Source organism: Schistocerca piceifrons, chromosome 8 (genome assembly GCF_021461385.2).
Source record: "Schistocerca piceifrons isolate TAMUIC-IGC-003096 chromosome 8, iqSchPice1.1, whole genome shotgun sequence".
Lineage (NCBI taxonomy): Eukaryota > Metazoa > Arthropoda > Insecta > Orthoptera > Acrididae > Schistocerca > Schistocerca piceifrons.
The window spans coordinates 66,089,072-66,106,983 of NC_060145.1; the positions used below are offsets into that span (position 1 = coordinate 66,089,072).

The window sequence follows — 17,912 nt, forward strand, 5'->3', positions numbered from 1 at the left end:
CTAGCACTCGCCCCAGTTGTACAGAAGACTTTGCTAGCGATGCTACACTGACAAATATGCTCTCATTTGCCGAGACGATAGTTAGCTTAGCCTTCAGCTACATCATTTGCTACGACCTAGCAAGGTGCCATTACCAGTTTATAGTGAGATTGTTATTAATGTATCAACAAGAGCGATGTTCTCCAATTATGGATTAAAGTTAAGTATTACATCAACTACGTACTTTATTTGCTACTATAAATTCCCTTAACTGTTCCAGACCTCACGCCAGTTTGCGTGAGCTTAAACGCGTGCATTTCGGCCTCCTCTAGCTACACGGTGTTGGCTCTTCTGCCAACACAGCACATGGCGACGAGCTAAATCGCGTTTGTACCAATTGATGCACTAATTTAATTGTGTCATGGCTTCGCCACAATCTCCAGATGTACTGTCCGAATTTTATCGCTTACAGAATCAGCAGACGCAGGCCTTATTGGATGCCCTTGGACAGCTCGTCCAGGGTCAACGTGCGATGCAAAACGATGCGGCCGCCGCCGCTCCACGGCTACCGAAGCCACAACATGCTGTTGCACCACCTTTTCGTCCTTTTGATGCTGCACTGGAAAGCTGGACGGAGTGGTCACGCCAATTTGGATTCCATCTCGCCGCCTACAGAATTCAAGGTATTGAGCGGCAGCCTTTTGTGCTTTCTTGTGTAGGAGTGTCCACCTACCGTGTGATAGTGAAATTGTTTCCCCGACGCGACGTAGCAACTCTGTCCTACGACGAAATTTTGTCTGCATTAGATGCATATTTCAAAGACTCAGTCAATGTAGTTGCCAAAAGGTATACGTTCTTTCGTACAAAACGTACGGCAGGTCAGACTAATAGGGAGTGGGTTGTCACACTGCAAGGCCTTACTAGGGATTGTGCTTTTGAGTGTGAATGTGGACTCCCTTATTCCGATACTATGGTACATGATGCGATTGCACAGAACGTTTCTGATGTTCGTATACGGGAACAGATTTTGAAACTAGTCAATCCCTCCCTTCAACAAGTGATGGACATATTGGATAGGCAGGACACACTTGACTTTGCTCAGGAATCATTTGCAACTTTGCCAGCTGTGTGTCACATTAACCGGCCCGCCGGGCGCGCTGCAAGGAATGGTAAACATCCCTCGCGCTCGTCCGCGCAGTTGCCGCCAAGCTCTCCGCTACATGTGCCGCACAAGCAAGCAAATGCAGTGCTAAAATCATGTCCGCGGTGTGCAACTAGACATTCGCATGAGAATTGCCCGTCACGCCAAGCTATTTGCTTTCTCTGTAATAAAAAAGGACATGTTCAGAGTGTTTGCCAGAAAAAGCTTAGATCGGACACTCACAACCATTCCAGGCCCGTTGCTTTGCGCCGGAATCGGAATCGAACCAAGGCTACTCAGGCTCGTGAACCTTCACCCATGGACACTCATGCAGTTCATTCCACTCCGCCCAGTGCCATTCTCTCTAACAGTGACTGTGTTCGTCCCACAAATAGTGTGCGTCGACATCGACGGAAATCCCGTCAAGTCGCCAGTGCTTCTGTACTAGTGTCAGTTCACGTTGCACGAGACAGTCGCTCTTGTCGTCAGCAGGACAACAAACTTTTTGTAGATTTGGACATTCATGGCACCGTGATACCATTCCAGCTCGATACGGGAGCTGCAGTTTCATTGATTAATAAGGACACGTACAAGCAACTGCGCACACATCCATTGTGTGCCGCAAATGTTACATTAAATAGTTATTCAGGACAGGCTATCCCTGTGTTAGGACAGTGCAGTCTTCTTGCAACATACAAGGGACAAACAAAACTTGTGTCATTTTCGTCCTTCGTTCTTCTTCTGCAGTGAAATTGTTTGGTTTAGACTTCTTTCAGTTGTTTAACTTGTCTATAGTCAATCGGGTCCTATCAGTGAACCAGACTGTGCCTTCAGACAGTGTTTCTCGTCTATGTGAGGAATTTGCAGACATTTTTGCACCGGGCCTCGGTTGCGCTATGAACTATAAAGCACATTTGGAACTGAAAGTAAACGCGCAACCGAAATTTTTCAGAGCACGCAATGTTCCCCACGCATTGCGTGATGAGGTCGCAAGAACATTACACGATTTGGAATCACAAGGTGTACTTGAACGTGTGCAGGCTTCTCTCTGGGCCTCACCCTTAGTAATATTGCCAAAACCATCCGGAAAATTGAGACTTTGTGTGGACTTCACAGCTATGGTGAATCCACAACTAGTGATTGCAACTTTTCCTTTACCCAGCCCGGAAGATCTTTTTGACAAACTGTGACTGGGTAAATATTTTTCGAAGTTGGACCTAGCAGATGCGTACTTGCAAATACCGGTGGACGAAGAATCCCAGCGCGTTTTGGTGGTTAACACGCATCTTGGTTTGTATCGGTTCAAAAGACTGCCATTCGGGTGTGCATCCGCCCCTGCATTGTTTCAGCAGTATCTGCAAACTGTTTGTGCGTCGGTCCCTACTGCAGCAAACTATCTGGACGATATAGTGATCTCCGGAAAGACGGAAGAAGAACATTTAGCCAATCTCAGAACATTATTTCAGGTCTTGCGACAAAATGGTCTTCGATTGCGGAAGGACAAATGTGTGTTTTTTGCTCGTGACTTACCTGATCTGGGACATGTAATCAATGCCCAAGGCATACATCCCAGTCCAGAGCACCTCCGTGCCATACAAGACTTGCCTTCGCAGCAGAATTTGAAGCAGCTACAGAGTGTGCTGGAAAAAATCAATTACTATAACAGATATGTGCGCCACGCCTCTTCCATTTCAGCTCCGCTTCATCGCTTACGCTGTAAAGGTGTTCCGTTCGTCTGGACGACTGAAAGCGAACGCGCCTTTCGCCAGTTGAAATCGGCGTTGCTTTCTCATACTTGCCTTACGCCATTCAATCCCCAGAAACCCCTTTTGTTGATGGTAGATGCATCGGATTTCGGGATCGGTGCTGTGCTTGCGCACAAAGATGGGTCGCATGATCGCCCTATTGCCTTTGCGTCCAAATTGCTCTCGTCTGTGCAAAGAAATTATTCACAGTTAGAGAAAGAAGCTTTGGCTCTCGTATTTGGTGTTACTAAGTTTCATGATTTCTTGTATGGTCGTCACTTTACCATCATCACAGACCACAAGCCTTTGACATCGCTTTTTCATCCGAACAGCGCAGAAATTCATTCGCTGGTCTATTTTCCTCTCGCAGTACCGCTACAATACCTTGTATCGGTCCACTGCTAAGCACGGAAACGCCGATGCGTTGTCCCGTTTGCCTGTTGCTGAGGATAGAGCATTCGATTCTTCCGAAGTAGCTTGCATGTTCATTGATGCGGAAACCGATGACGTGGTCGAATCGTTTCCGATTGATTTTCGTCGTGTAGCTACAGCCACAGCTGCTGACCCTGTCCTTGCTACCGTTTTGCGTTTTGTTGCTACTCAATGGCCCTTGTCACAGTCACGGATCGAGGATCCGTTGGTTCGCCGATTTTTTGCTCACAAGGAGAGACTTTTTGTATGACGTGGTGTTTTGCTGTTGCGTTCTGATAATGAACAGTCCCGGGTCGTGGTTCCACGTTCGTTACAGTCATCTGTCTTACGGCTTCTCCACCAAGGACATCGGGGTATAGGGAGAACGAAACAACTTGCTCGTCAGCACTGTACTTGGTTCGGAATCGATGCTGCGATTACGAATATGTGCTCTTCTTGCATGGCATGTGCCGAACAACAATCCGCACCACCGCGGACATTCTTTGCATGGCCGAAAGCCACTTCCCCTTGGCAACGCTTACACATCGATTTTGCTGGTCCATTCTGGAATGCTCGATAGTTGGTTGTGGTAGATTGATTCAGTAATTTTCCTTTTGTCGTCCGGATGTCTTCCACGACGTCATCTGCCACCATCCAAGCGTTATCCGCTATCTTTTGTATTGAAGGTCTTCCACAGACTATTGTTTCCGACAATGGCCCACAATTCATGTCCGCAGAATTTCAGTCATTCTGCAAGGCCAATGGTATTCAACATCTGACGTCCGCGCCGTTTTCGCCTCAGTCAAACGGTGCCGCTAAACGTTTGGTCCGGACTTTCAAGTCACAGATGTTGAAGCTGAAAGAGTCGCATTCTCGGGAGGACGCGTTATTGCTCTTCTTGTCCTCGTATCGCTCTCAGCCCCGAGATGGTCACTCGCCGGCTGAGTTGCTCCACGGTCGTCATCATCGAACCTTGATGTCTTTGCTACATCCGCCGCATCAGATTCCTGTGCAGCGGCAGCCACCTGCTTTTGCTCCAGGCGACGTTGTATACTATCGCAACTATCGAGGTTCACGGCGTTGGCTCGCAGGGCGCATTCTTCACTGCCTCGGCCGCGCTATGTATCTGGTTTTGGGGGCCTCTGGTGAGGTGCGTCGGCATCTCAATCAGCTGCGCCTCTGTCGTCGCCTGGGTTCTGCTGCTCCCCGTCTGCTTTCAGCGACGGTGCCGTCCGGTCAGCACCCTGGGGACCCATTTACTGGCTCGCCTCATCCCCAGGTGTTATCGACGCTGCCTTCCATTTTGCCCCATGGCGACGCGCCGCCGCCTAGCCTGTTCTCTCGCCGGCGGCGCCCGCCGTGGACGCTTCGCTGCAGCCGCCACGCGCGTCCCTGGGTCACGCGCCGCCGATCGCTTCCCGTGACCAGCTGTCCTCCGACATTGAACTCTTGCCCGCTCCGGACCAGATGTCGTCTTCGCCCGTCGGGTGCCCCGACTCGATGGAGGTCGACCCTTCGGCCCCTCCTGTCTCTCTACGGGCGCATACACCGCATGTTGGCGTGCACCCTGGACTAGGTTTTCCGACGTTTCCTAGCTCCCCTCGGACCGAACGGCAGGGTGCGGGTGGCACAGCCTCGCCTGTTGTTAGGCTCCCCACCTCATCGCATACGCCAACATGGGGTCCTCTCCACGGCGGGCGGAAGCCTTATACCACAACCGTTCGCCGATTTGCGGGGGAGGAATGTGGTGTCACCGCCAGACACCACTCTTGCTAGGTGGTAGACTTTATATCGGCCGCGGTCCGTTAGTATACGTCGGACCCGCGTGTCGCCACTGTCAGTGATTGCAGACCGAGCGCCGCCACACGGCAGGTCTAGAGAGACGTCCTAGCACTCGCCCCAGTTGTACAGCAGACTTTGCTAGCGATTCTACACTGACAAATACGCTCTCATTTGCCGAGACGATAGTTAGCTTAGCCTTCAGCTACGTCATTTGCTACGACCTAGCAAGGCGCCATTACCAGTTTATATTGAGATTGTTATTAATGTATCAACAAGAGCGATGTTCTCCAATTATGGATTAAAGTTAAGTATTACATCAACTACGTACTTTATTTGCTACTATAAATTCCCTAACTGTTCCAGACCTCACGCCAGTTTGCGTGAGCTTAAACGCGTGCATTTCGGCCTCCTCTAGCTACACGGTGTTGGCTCTTCTGCCAACACAGCAGTTCTGAACGGTGGGACGCAAGGGACAGTCGCACAGGACACTGGGAGTTCTGAACAGTGTGGTGCGAGGGACAGTCGCACAGGACAGGAGAGAGTCCTGGACGTACGGCGCGATGGACGCACTGGCGCAGAGAGTGCTGGATGGGAAGCAGTGACGGTCGGTGGCAGGAACTACTGGCAGAGTTGACAAGTTTGAGTGTGGATGCGGGAGATAGAAATATTTCGTAGTGCCGACTTGTGCAGTTGTGAGACTTCCATGGTTTCTGCAGTGAAGACGTTATGCGTTATGTTGTTGTTCATAACTAATTACGTTATGTGGGAATCTATTGTTTCCCTGTTACTCTCTGTTACTCAACTTATATTTTATTTAATTGCTGGACACCAATAAGTGTTTGCAGTAATATACGGCATTCTTAAAGGTGCTTCTGCTATCGTACTCATCATTTAAAGTCGTTAAAAATAGTACTTGCAGATTTTATTTAATTGCAATTTTTCACTTACAAATTGCTGAGTTACATTCAAAATTCGCAATTGCCGAGTGATAGAAACCATCGAGCATTCTATTCATGTGTGTGTTCATATTGTATACTGTAGACTCAGCAGCGTTTGGCGTGCAATGCGGCAACTACGTATCCCAGCCCCTAGACAACGAAACCAGCCAAAACTTTTAATATTTCAACTCTGAGTCTGAGGGTACGTAGGTTGAGGGCCAACCCGCAACCCTACCTAAATTACGATTCCACTGTTCTGTTACACTACATAAATGACGTAGTGAGTCGTTGGATTACCGGTAGTATTGGTAGCACTGGTAGGAAAAGAAATATAGATTAATGTAATGAATGTGTAAAAGAGAAATTGGAAGTCGACGACTTGTCTTTGATTTTTGTTTGTTTGGTTGTGTGTTTTGCACAAAATCAGAACCACATCTCATTCATTGTTAGTCTATAGCGTATTTCATATACTTACCGAATATAAATTGCCTTTTACAAGTAACAAAAACTATTTGATCGCATAATTTCTGCAGTTTCATGTAACCAAGCAATTACTTTTGATGCAAGTAGAGTTTACATGCACTAACATATATGATTTATTCTGTACTCAATAGAACTTTCTTCATCATGATCAAAGCAGGAGATTGCTCTTATTACTGATAAATGCGAAATGTATTTATGAATAACAGGAACATACATTCGTCGAATTATTGACCCAATGTGTGATACACTTTTGTTTTTCGTATTTTTTTACTTTTATCTTTTTGTTGAGGAAATTGCGTTTTCTATTGCTATATGATAAATCTATGTTGCATTGCTTTCTTTATTTTTAACACAACATCCCTTTGTTTCAGCGTACAAAGCAACAGTTTTCGAATGAAACCTAAATTAAACAGCGAATATTTTACTTTCGTTATAAACAGTGTTTACTTTTAAGTAATAGACAGTAGGATAACTATGTAGCACAAAAATGTTTCGCAGTTAGCCGACCCTTTGTATATCTTCACTCCGTTTCTAGACCGTTCGACGCTTTCGGTTTTTAGGGGAATCAAGTAAGACATTGATTCCGTATGTGATGAAGGCAATTGTGTATGAGGTAACGCCCGATATTTATGCAACACACAGAACGTTCAGGAATTGCGGGTATGACATTTACTGACCAAAGCTACCAGGAACAGGTTGACGCACCTTTCTCATTTTCCTTACGTTTTACTTTCTTACACAGCATTTTGCACCTTTTCCCGCTTTCTTTGCGTGTATGCTTCCATTTTACTAAATTTGTCCACATTCGTTCCTTTTAATGTATGTCAGGGCGCTGATGACCTCGACGTTGGGCGCCCGTAAGCCCCAACACACACACACACACACACACACACACACACACACACACACACACACGCTACGCTTACTAATGATAGCCTACGTTGGTTTACGGTAGTTTTACAGCTCTATTAGTTACCCTTCTAATCTTCGACTTTCTTCTCTTCTATAACATAATAAATGCTTACTTCTCCTCTTGACTGAACTCTTTCTCATTGCAACAAGATAATAAAGCAACATCCGGTAAGTACACTTCTAAAACGTCAATTCACACGTTCCTCTTGCCACACAATAAGAGTCCGCAGTGTTGCTTATGCTACGTAAACTCGCTAGCCCCTCTTCGGTGCTTCAAGTTTTACAGAAGCGGAGGCAGTTCCATATCTGAGCGTGAAAGTGCGTACGTTGTTACACGAATCCTCCAGATAAAAAGCCGAAGCGTTCACTCACAAGTATCCTTTCATACTGGGAATATAATCTGTACGTGAGTTCTGCATAGATTCAGTGCCTCACCGACAAAGTGATTTAAAGGAGAAAAGTCTGGGAAAGGCAACATTGAAAAAAAGTTATTCGAAAAATTTGTCATCAGTGTTTAAAAAGGTTCCTTGCTTTTTTTTAAAAAAAACTCATTATTAATAGCGAAATCGTATTCAATCAGAGAAATGCATTACCCACAGGCATAGAAGTTATTAGTATTACGCTGGGGTCTCATGTACGTGCCAGGATGTAATCAACTCCATTGCATAACAATACAATTTCGAGGACAATAGACGACATGGTTTTTAATGTGGTAATATCACATTTTGCAAAAATGGGTTCAGTACAAGAAATACACTCTGAGTTAAACTCATAGAATAGCGACATGCACAAATACATATGGCGATAGTATCACGTCCGCAACATATGAAAGGACAGTGCATTGGCGGAGCTCTCATTTCCACTCAGAGGATTCACGCAAAAAGGTTTCCGACGTGATTATGGCCGCACGACGAGAATTAGCAGACTTTGAATGCGGAATGGTAGATGGAGCCAGACGCACGGGACATTCCATTACGTAAATCGTTGTGGAATCCAGCACCCCAAGATCCACAGTGTCACGAGTGTGCCGAGAATACCAAATTTCAGGCACTGCCTCTTACCACGGACAGCGCAGAAGGCAGCAGCCTTCACTTAACGACCGAGAGCCGTGCTTTTGCGTAGAGTTGTCAGTGCTACCAGACAATTTTTGAACCAAACCTAAATTAATAACCACAGAAATCAATGTGGGACATACTACTGACGTATCCGTTAGGACAGTGCGGCGAAATGTCGCTTTAATGGGCGATGTCAGTAGACGACCGACGGAAGTGCCTTTGCTAACAGCAAGACATCGCCTACAGCGCCTCTTCCAGGCTTCTGACTATATAGGTTGGACTCTAGACGCCTGGTAAAGGTGGCCCGTGTGATGACCTCAACCCACACAAACGAAAAAATGGCTGACATCGAAATAAGTGTCCAAGGAATAGAAAAGCAACTGGAATCACTCAACAGAGGAAAGTCCACTGGACCTGACGGGATACCAATTCGATTCTACACAGAGTACGCGAAAGAACTTGCCCCCCTTCTAACAGCCGTGTATCGCAAGTCTCTACAGGAACGGAAGGTTCCAAATGATTGGAAAAGAGCACAGGTAGTCCCAGTCTTCAAGAAGGGTCGTCGAGCAGATGCGCAAAACTATACACCTACATCTCTGACGTCGATCTGTTGTAGAATTTTAGAACATGTTTTTTGCTCGAGTATCATGTCGTTTTCGGAAACCCAGAATCTACTATGTAGGAATCAACATGGATTCCGGAAACAGCGATCGTGTGAGACCCAACTCGCTTTATTTGTTCATGAGACCCAGAAAATATTAGATACAGGCTCCCAGGTAGATGCTATTTTTCTTGACTTCCGGAAGGCGTTCGATACAGTTCCGCACTGTCGCCTGATAAACAAAGTAAGAGCCTACGGAATATCAGACCAGCTGTGTGGCTGGATTGAAGAGTTTTTAGCAAACAGAACACAGCATGTTGTTATCAATGGAGAGACGTCTACAGACGTTAAAGTAACCTCTGGCGTGCCACAGGGGAGTGTTATGGGACCATTGCTTTTCACAATATATATAAATGACCTAGTAGATAGTGTCGGAAGTTCCATGCGGCTTTTCGCGGATGATGCTGCAGTATACAGAGAAGTTGCAGCATTAGAAAATTGTAGCGAAATGCAGGAAGATCTGCAGCAGATAGGCACTTGGTGCAGGGAGTGGCAACTGTCCCTTAACAGACAATTGTAATGTATTGCGAATACATTTATTGTATGATTATATGATAGCGGAACAAACACTGGTAGCAGTTACTTCTGTAAAATATCTGGGAGTATGCGTGCGGAATGATTTGAAGTGGAATGATCATATAAAATTAATTGTTGGTAAGGCGGGTACCAGGTTGAGATTCATTGGGAGAGTGCTTAGAAAATGTAGTCCACAACAAAGGAGGTGGCTTACAAAACACTCGTTCGACCTATACTTGAGTATTGCTCATCAGTGTGGGATCCGTACCACATCGGGTTGACGGAGGAGATAGAGAAGATCCAAAGAAGAGCGATGCGTTTCGTCACATGGTTATTTGGTAACCATGATAGCGTTACGGAGATGTTTAATAAACTCAAGTGGCAGACTCTGCAAGAGATGCGCTCTGCATCGCGGTGTAGGTTGCTCGCCAGGTTTCGAGAGGGTGCGTTTCTGGATGAGGTATCGAATATATTGCTTCCCCCTACTTATACCTCCCGAGGAGATCACGAATGTAAAATTAGAGAGATTAGAGCGCGCACGGAGGCTTTCAGACAGTCGTTCTTCCCGCGAACCATACACGACTGGAACAGGAAAGGGAGGTAATGACAGTGGCACGTAAAGTGCCCTCCGCCACACACCGTTGGGTGGCTTGTGGAATATAAATGTAGATGTAGATGAAAAACAATTATCAAAATCTGAACTGTGAAGTCATCCAAAATTCTAGTTGGAAAACCACACTCCATGTTATACTTCTCAATTGGTCACGATCCCACTTTGTTTCTGAACTGAAAACTCTAATATTTACGAGAAACTGCTCTGAAATTAAACTGAACCAACTAAATTGTGTATATATTCTCTGAAACTTCAAAGACATCTAGGATAATATCTGAAAGAAATTAGAAAAAGTGACAAAATTTCGTGAATCACACACAATACTGTTAATAATTGCATGAACACGGGGGGTTCACCATACATCTACCCACTTTTGAGTATAACCAGTGTCTCTTAATACTACGACTCGTAGCAATACAATATCAAAATCTTTTATTACTGGGTAAACAGTCCCTACGTGATTTGACAGCTGACATTTATAATTCACGCTCACGTCAGGAAATGCACCAATACGGGAATAGCAGCTTTTACGTTATTGGTCAGCACGCAAGCAATTATGGCAGTCGCCATAATTTTCGCGCGAAGCCATATTTCGCGACAAAATACTCTTATTAGTCACTGTCATATATCTAGTCTCATAACAATACATAAAACTACATAAAATAACTACAATAATTTTGACATGCAAGGAGAATTAGTTCCAATGAGAGGAAGAAATTTATATTTACTGGTGTTTCAACAATGACTACCAGGCAACTTTTAATTCACTGATTGTAATTTTATTTTCGTTAGCAGAAACCAAACATAAACTAAACAAAGAATTTATTTGAATAGAGTCTGTAATTCTTATACTTTTAATAGAGAAAGAAAGTTTCTAGGTCAGGGGATCGCATTCGGCGAAATCTCTTAACTTTTTGTTGCATACGAAGCGTTGCGTTGGGCAGCACGATGTCGGCGGGTTACGATGATGAGAGCAGGATACAGACAGTTCCGCTCGTTAATCTTCTCCGGCGAAACGCGAATAAAGTAATAAAGTTCCGGCACAGCTGTATCATTAACCCCGTGGTGATTAACAAACCACAAGACGACAGTATACGACCGTTGTTGAAATGTCCTCTCTTTCAAAGTACATTACGTAGACATCTCTCGTTTTACACTTTATGCCCTGTCCGTGACGCTATCGTCCATAATTACACAGTTCGTCACATTCATATAGTCTTAGCCACGAATACACAGTTCATAGAATTGTTCTTGTGTGTGAAGCACACCGTAAACAATCTCCACTCAGTTCTCGCATTTCAAACTTCGACAACGTCACTGAAAGTCATTTATATGGCACAGTTAAAGTCTTCACTTTGACGGCTTGATAGAATGTGATATACAACAGTTCCACCATCCAAAACCAATACAAGCAAAGTTCATTTGCATAAAAGCACTGTTAGTGTCGGCCGCAACAAAGTATTGTTAGCGGCACTTTCACAGTCCGGTTTATTTGCTCTTAAAGTTCGCTGGCGATGGCATTACATACCGCAGTGGTAAAGAGAATTAACAATCTGATAGTTCGGTATCACTGTCCATACAATTACGTATGCTTTTCATAAAACACAGTACTATTTTTCCGCGCACGCTTCACAGACACACCATCCACCATTCCCTCTACTACTCAACAACCTTTCGACTATCGATATCACTATCGCTGTCCCCTGTCTATAGATGTTATATTGTTATCGTAAATTACATAAATCTTTATGACTGAATTTTTCACAATTAGTAATATTCCAAAAGAGAACTTTACAAACTTTACCACAGGTACAAAGCAAGAAGCAGAAAAAAAAATTATTTGCGTAGTTAGCAATGCCTTCACACCCGGTCAAACAGTCCTAATTTCAGTTGGTGAGAGGTGATGCTAAGGCTCAAGTGTGGTGCAGACCTCACAGTGCCATGAATCCAGGTTGTCAGCAAGGCAGTGAGCCAGCTAGTGGTGGCTCCATAATGACGTGGGCTGCAAGACGTCTCAGTTGTTGACAATAAATGTCAGCAGTGACGGCTAGACCTTGGGACAGAAATTCGTACTACGTCACACCGTCGCTGCTCCACGAGATGTATAACATTATCTTTCGTGTATACGTGCGTGTCTTTGTACAGGGAATTGCTGCTTTGTCTTGCATGTCTTTGTACAGGGAATTGATGCTTTGTCTGGGCTTAACCATACCCTTTTTTCTCTGATATTAGCGTAAAGACACCATTTCTGATAAACAGTAACGATGTGGGATAGGAATGGTCAGTGTTGTTCACGAGCCAATTGACAACGAGCAAGCAGAGATAGGTATACGGTCACCCGCAGATTTTTGTGATTTTGGTTTAGAGCGCGCGGTACCCACTCTCCCGGTATTTCAACCTTCCTCATCCATGCAAATGTCGCACGACAGGAATGATCACAATTCATCACATTTGCCAGTTCTCGAGTACAAAAAAATGGTTCAAATGGCTCCGAGCACTATGGGACTCAACATCTGTGGTCATAAGTCCCCTAGAACTTAGAACTACTTAAACCTAACTAACCTAAGGACATCACACACATCCATGCCCGAGCCAGGATTAGAACCTGCGACCGTAGCAGTCGTTCTCGAGTACACTCATGTCGATCAGTGTCGGCTATTACGTTTAAACGATCTTTGTCAAACCCTACAGTCTTCCTAAATATGAGGAGTCTCCAATGTCAAAATGGTCCTCCTTAAAAAAACAAAACCATTTTATTGCCGTGTTCTGTCCAATGGCGTGATCACCATACAAGACGCACAGGAGAATGTCTCGGAAATTGCCCGATTTCTCCACTTGGTACTCCATTTTCAAGCGCTCACAGTTCCACTGACTATTCCCAAATAACAAAACTACAATATGTGAACTCAGATAGCAAAGGTGAACTACAAATAAAAGATGACAGTCGATAAATAAACCCATGGGAACCGGAAACCAACATGAAAAAAAAAACAAAAAAAAAAAAAAACGAGTTGTGCACCAACCTAATAATGACGCCGAAAGAGTGATCACTTAATATATGCATACTACAACGAAGAATGAATCGTTAATGAACCCCCTTATATTCCATGATTGTAAAGGTTTGCAACAGTTACTCATTCACATCATCATTTCTGCGTCTTGAAATCAGTTTGCCTAAGCTCGCATAATCTCACCAAACCCAGCATGTCCTTGAGCAGAAGGCAGTGTGTCCCATGATCTGCTGCTGACTGCGCGTGGTGGGGGAAGGAGTCATTCCACCTTGTCCGCCGGAGAAGGGTTTACTCGCCTTCTGCCAAGGAAGAAACGATTCCTGCTTATTCTCCGAACTGACTCACCTCCGATCCTGCATAATTTTCTGCGTGCCGATGAAGCTGTTTTTACAATATTCTGTCAAATGGCACAGTCGTAAATAGACCAAGAATTTCCGAGTTAGCTACATCTTTGCAATGTTATCCTACAGAAGAACGCAGTTCTTAATAATTCTGTCTGATGTCCCTTCTCTGAAGTTGTGTTTCCTCAGCAGCCAATGCAATGGGCTCAACGTTTGGATTTTCTGGAAAGCAGCGTTCATATCACCTCTGTTAAATGACTTCTGTAGAGGAAGAGCAACTCTACCTCGTTGCTCGCGGTACCGCACACTAAATGGTGTTCCACTCCTCTCTCTTCCAGGAAGAATTTTCCATCACGAAAACAAAATTCTTTTGTCAGCACCTGCGGTCAGCTGGCTCGGCTTGTTAAATCTGCAAGTTGGCCCAAACTTGGGTGTTCGTCACCATGTTATCCGATTTTCTCAAGAAGGCGGCCACGCCTCACACAGTGTGAGGTGACTTAGTGAATTTTTATGCAGCGAGCAGCAGGATGGACGCAAGGCCCAGATATTGCCCTGTCTCCATGGTTAAGCGGTCAGCCACACGGGTTACCTTCTGGTTCCTAAGCGAAAATGGTTCTCGTCCCAACGGACCGTATGAGACAGCCTCGCCGTTTACCTGGGATTCTCCAACTCCAGGAAAATTACAGAACGAATTGCTTGCAGCTTCCGCAAGTTTACAGAGAGAGAAGTAAGAAGAATTTACACCCTAATGGTCAAAATCACAGAGGTTTCTTGCTATAAAGATGAGCATTAATCAACTGACATCGCTCGAACTCAAACCAAATCAACTTAAATAAATTACGGGAATGATACATGAGATATGTCAGTCCAGCAATAGATTGTCACGTATCAGCTGATACTATCGTTGGTTCGCACTTTGTATGTAAATCCTCCATTCTGGGAAACTATAGCTCACGTTCACATTATATTCCATATCTTCCTGTTGATTCATTTATATCGTAGCAACTTTCCGATATGATAACATAATAGAAACAACAACAATTACGGTAAAAAAACAACCATACCTTTTTTCGTAGCAGCTGTCAGGTGCTCTACCAATTCCTGTCCACACTCTTCGACCAGGTGGAACATGCGCTTCATCTTGCCGGAAGTGAAACCTGGTGTCAACACATTACGCAACATCTTCCACCTGTCGGAGGAGACACATTTTTACTACACTTTCACACATACCTCACCAGACTGTACTTCTAAACAAATAACAAGGGATAGATGTCGAAGACATTCGCCAGCTTTCCATCCCAAGTGCCTCATATTCATTTCAATCTTAGTCATTGGGCGGAGACACTGCGTGTTCTCCTGTTTTTTGCTTACTTCATGTAGTAAGGTATACACCCTCTGACAAAAAAAGTGCAGTACCCACCATGGGAGGCGGAACCGAAATGAAACTTCACAACTCTTCTGGGTTCTCCAGTTTTTTGGCGGGCAGTGTAGGAAATAATCTACTCGAAAAATGAGGTCAGAAACATAATGCACATATTATCGTTATTTTTACCTAGGACAAGTGAGCTATTTCCATTATCTTCGATGTATTTTGGCCGTGATAAAAATGGCTATGTGGATGGGTCGAGGACGGTAAAATCTGGCAACAGTTCAGCCTGCAGCAGCACAGATACTATATCAGGAACACAGAGCATCAGTGATGTGCTCGAGTTCAACCTAACAGTTTTATCAGAACTCGGAAAAAATAAGTACATACAACCTTCACCATTGTAGATTCTGTAATGTGTACCATAGGCAAAGATGCATAAGTTGTGGAAAAACTTAGAATTACGAGTATGTACTACATGTATTTCGTTGTGTCAGTAGACTATTTTTAAAACCTGTGGAGTTCTATGAGCAATACTAAATTGTATGTACAGACTCTTGGCTAAATTTAACGATTATCTTTTTGCCTTGACGCATGTTTGTATGTTTCAAACATTTCATTACCTACCCTTTATCTGAGTGTGCCTTCCAACACTGCAAAAAGGACAAAATTTACAATTTCTGACAATTCAAAAAGAAGATCGTTTATGTATATTAAATCAGAAATCAAATAGCAGACAAAATATTTAACTTGTGGTAAACCATGTCCGGTTATTTCTAATTCCGATTCTCCTTTGTTTTGTGATCGACACTTAATCAGTATACACCGATATAAATACACCCATATTACGCATGTCAAAGCTGTGTTAACAGGTTAGGAGGCAAAAACTGCCTATATAATCAGCGCTTCCTCGAGTTCTCTTCGCAGTTCGCCGCTTTACCTCCGAGGATGTTTCCCGCAGTCGGAGACGAAACGTCAGGAGACAGTTTTATACTTCGACCACGGCCTATCAGCCCGGAAGATTTAAGTGAAGAAAAACTGCATGTATTATTGCAATTCTTCTGTATTCCTGTGGCACATTGGATGTCGCACAACTTGTAAGTTCGTGTGAGCCTCAATGACATTATCTTATCTCAGCAAAATATTTCAGCGTTAGAGTGATATAAGCTTTCTTTGTCTCACCTCAGCAGAACATGTTAGCGATTAGAGTGATATAACTTTCGGATGATGTAACTTATTCAACTCACATTAAGAACAGAAGATTAAACATCTAGTTGAATTTACCGTATTTGGCTACAGATATCCGTACAAAAAGAACAAAGTTTATGTTTTTTGCCGATGTTTAACACTGCAGAAACATATTGGTCCCTACTTTATAGGTTACTTGCGACTGTTCATCTGGGTGAACGCACTTCATCAACATGTTTAACGTGCTTGATGCTGGAAGTGAAAGTATTATGCGGGAGACGACTACATATCCGATGTTTCTTCTAACTTGAGGCAACTAAATACCTCTAAACAGAGGCACATCACGAAAACAACGTTCTACATGAAAAGTCAATATTAGCAAAGGGAACATCAGTCTATGCTATAGCTCGTCACCTCCTAACCACCACTCTTGCGTGGTGGACGGGATCAGCTTTGTGTTTTCAAATGGGAACCATCCATTTTTATTGTATATTCGAATTATACTCCAAAAGACGTGGTACAATTTACTCAAACCATTGTTTCCCATTTGTGCTAGGTGGCGCTATAATCGACAAATATCAATTATGCCTGTTTTTGCGAAAGAGAACCGTTACATTTAATTCTACATTTCATTTACGATGTACATGTAAACTTTTGTGTTATAACGGTTGATACTGATGTTCGAAAGTTACTTTAGTATTGCAAATGGACTGTATGGTGCAATATAGTTAGTCGTTTCAGTGTCTCGTTAGAAACTAAGTTTCCCATGATCCAGGAACAACGATGTCAATGTAATGGTTTTGTTCCCAACAGAGTGCTTGATATCCATGAGACCCTAAGCCTCTCACCGTTGTACTGCTTAATTTTGGCCAGTCCCCTTTCCTCTCACCATTGGAATGCTTGAATTTGGTGAGTGCCCTTGTCTATCACCATTGAGGTGAGTATCCATGGCAGGTGCACCTGTCACTATCATTTTACGGACATTTTACCTTATTACAATGGTTGTTTTATTCCGCCGGTAACCGCGTAGCGGCAAGTACAAGAGTTACGGCGTTGGATGGAAACACATACGGAAATCAGTCAATCTCATGGTGGGGTTCGAGGGTGGCCACCGAAATCAAGCATTCCGATGGTTTGCGTAGTCACCACTCTCAACTCCGTAGGGAACAGAAAACAACGTTACCATACAAGTAGCTTATTTGCCATAAACGTCAATTTCTACCCATATTATTAAGTACTGTACAATCGCGTTTGTGACACTCAAGTAACGATTGAACACAAATATCAGCCGTTAGAACAGGAAGGTTTACATTTATTAGGTTGGTGCACGTGTTCGTAGGTTTCCCATTAGTTAAATAAACACAACAGATACAGATAACAGAGACTTTAGTCGTCAATGATACCTTCTCCTTAACTATTTACAACAGTCTGCCAATGCTGGGGTAACTTTCTCACTCTGCTACTGTAGAAATCACCTGATTTTGAAGAGAAGAATGAGCCGTTCATGTTCATCCCATTAATTGTTTGTCATCTTCTATTACGGTGGTGCCGCCTCGTTTTCTTATTCCATTTACTGGCGCCACTAATTTCCTGCCTTACTTGCCCGTGAGTGGCAGCAGCAGCGCGTATCGATAAGCGCACTATCGTACCATTTCTGGAGCGACCGGCAGTATTTCCATGTTGTCGTGTGTCGGGCAGTCCGTGAGTGGGAGACACACCAGCAGTGCATTCGCGACGGAGCAGCAGTCGCGGACGGAGCGGCAGTCCAGT

At 44.1% G+C, this 17,912-nt stretch overlaps 1 protein-coding gene across 2 annotated transcripts in view; it reads right to left on the minus strand.

The window, feature by feature from the left end:
• The window catches only part of LOC124711483 (cytochrome P450 6j1-like), a 53,802-nt gene that overhangs the window by 15,086 nt on the left and 20,804 nt on the right, over positions 1–17,912 (minus strand). For both annotated transcript variants that reach the window (XM_047241592.1, XM_047241593.1), the window contains exon 3: positions 14,653–14,777. In XM_047241592.1, coding sequence (XP_047097548.1) covers positions 14,653–14,777 — 125 coding nt within the window. The remainder of the gene's footprint in view (positions 1–14,652; positions 14,778–17,912) is intronic.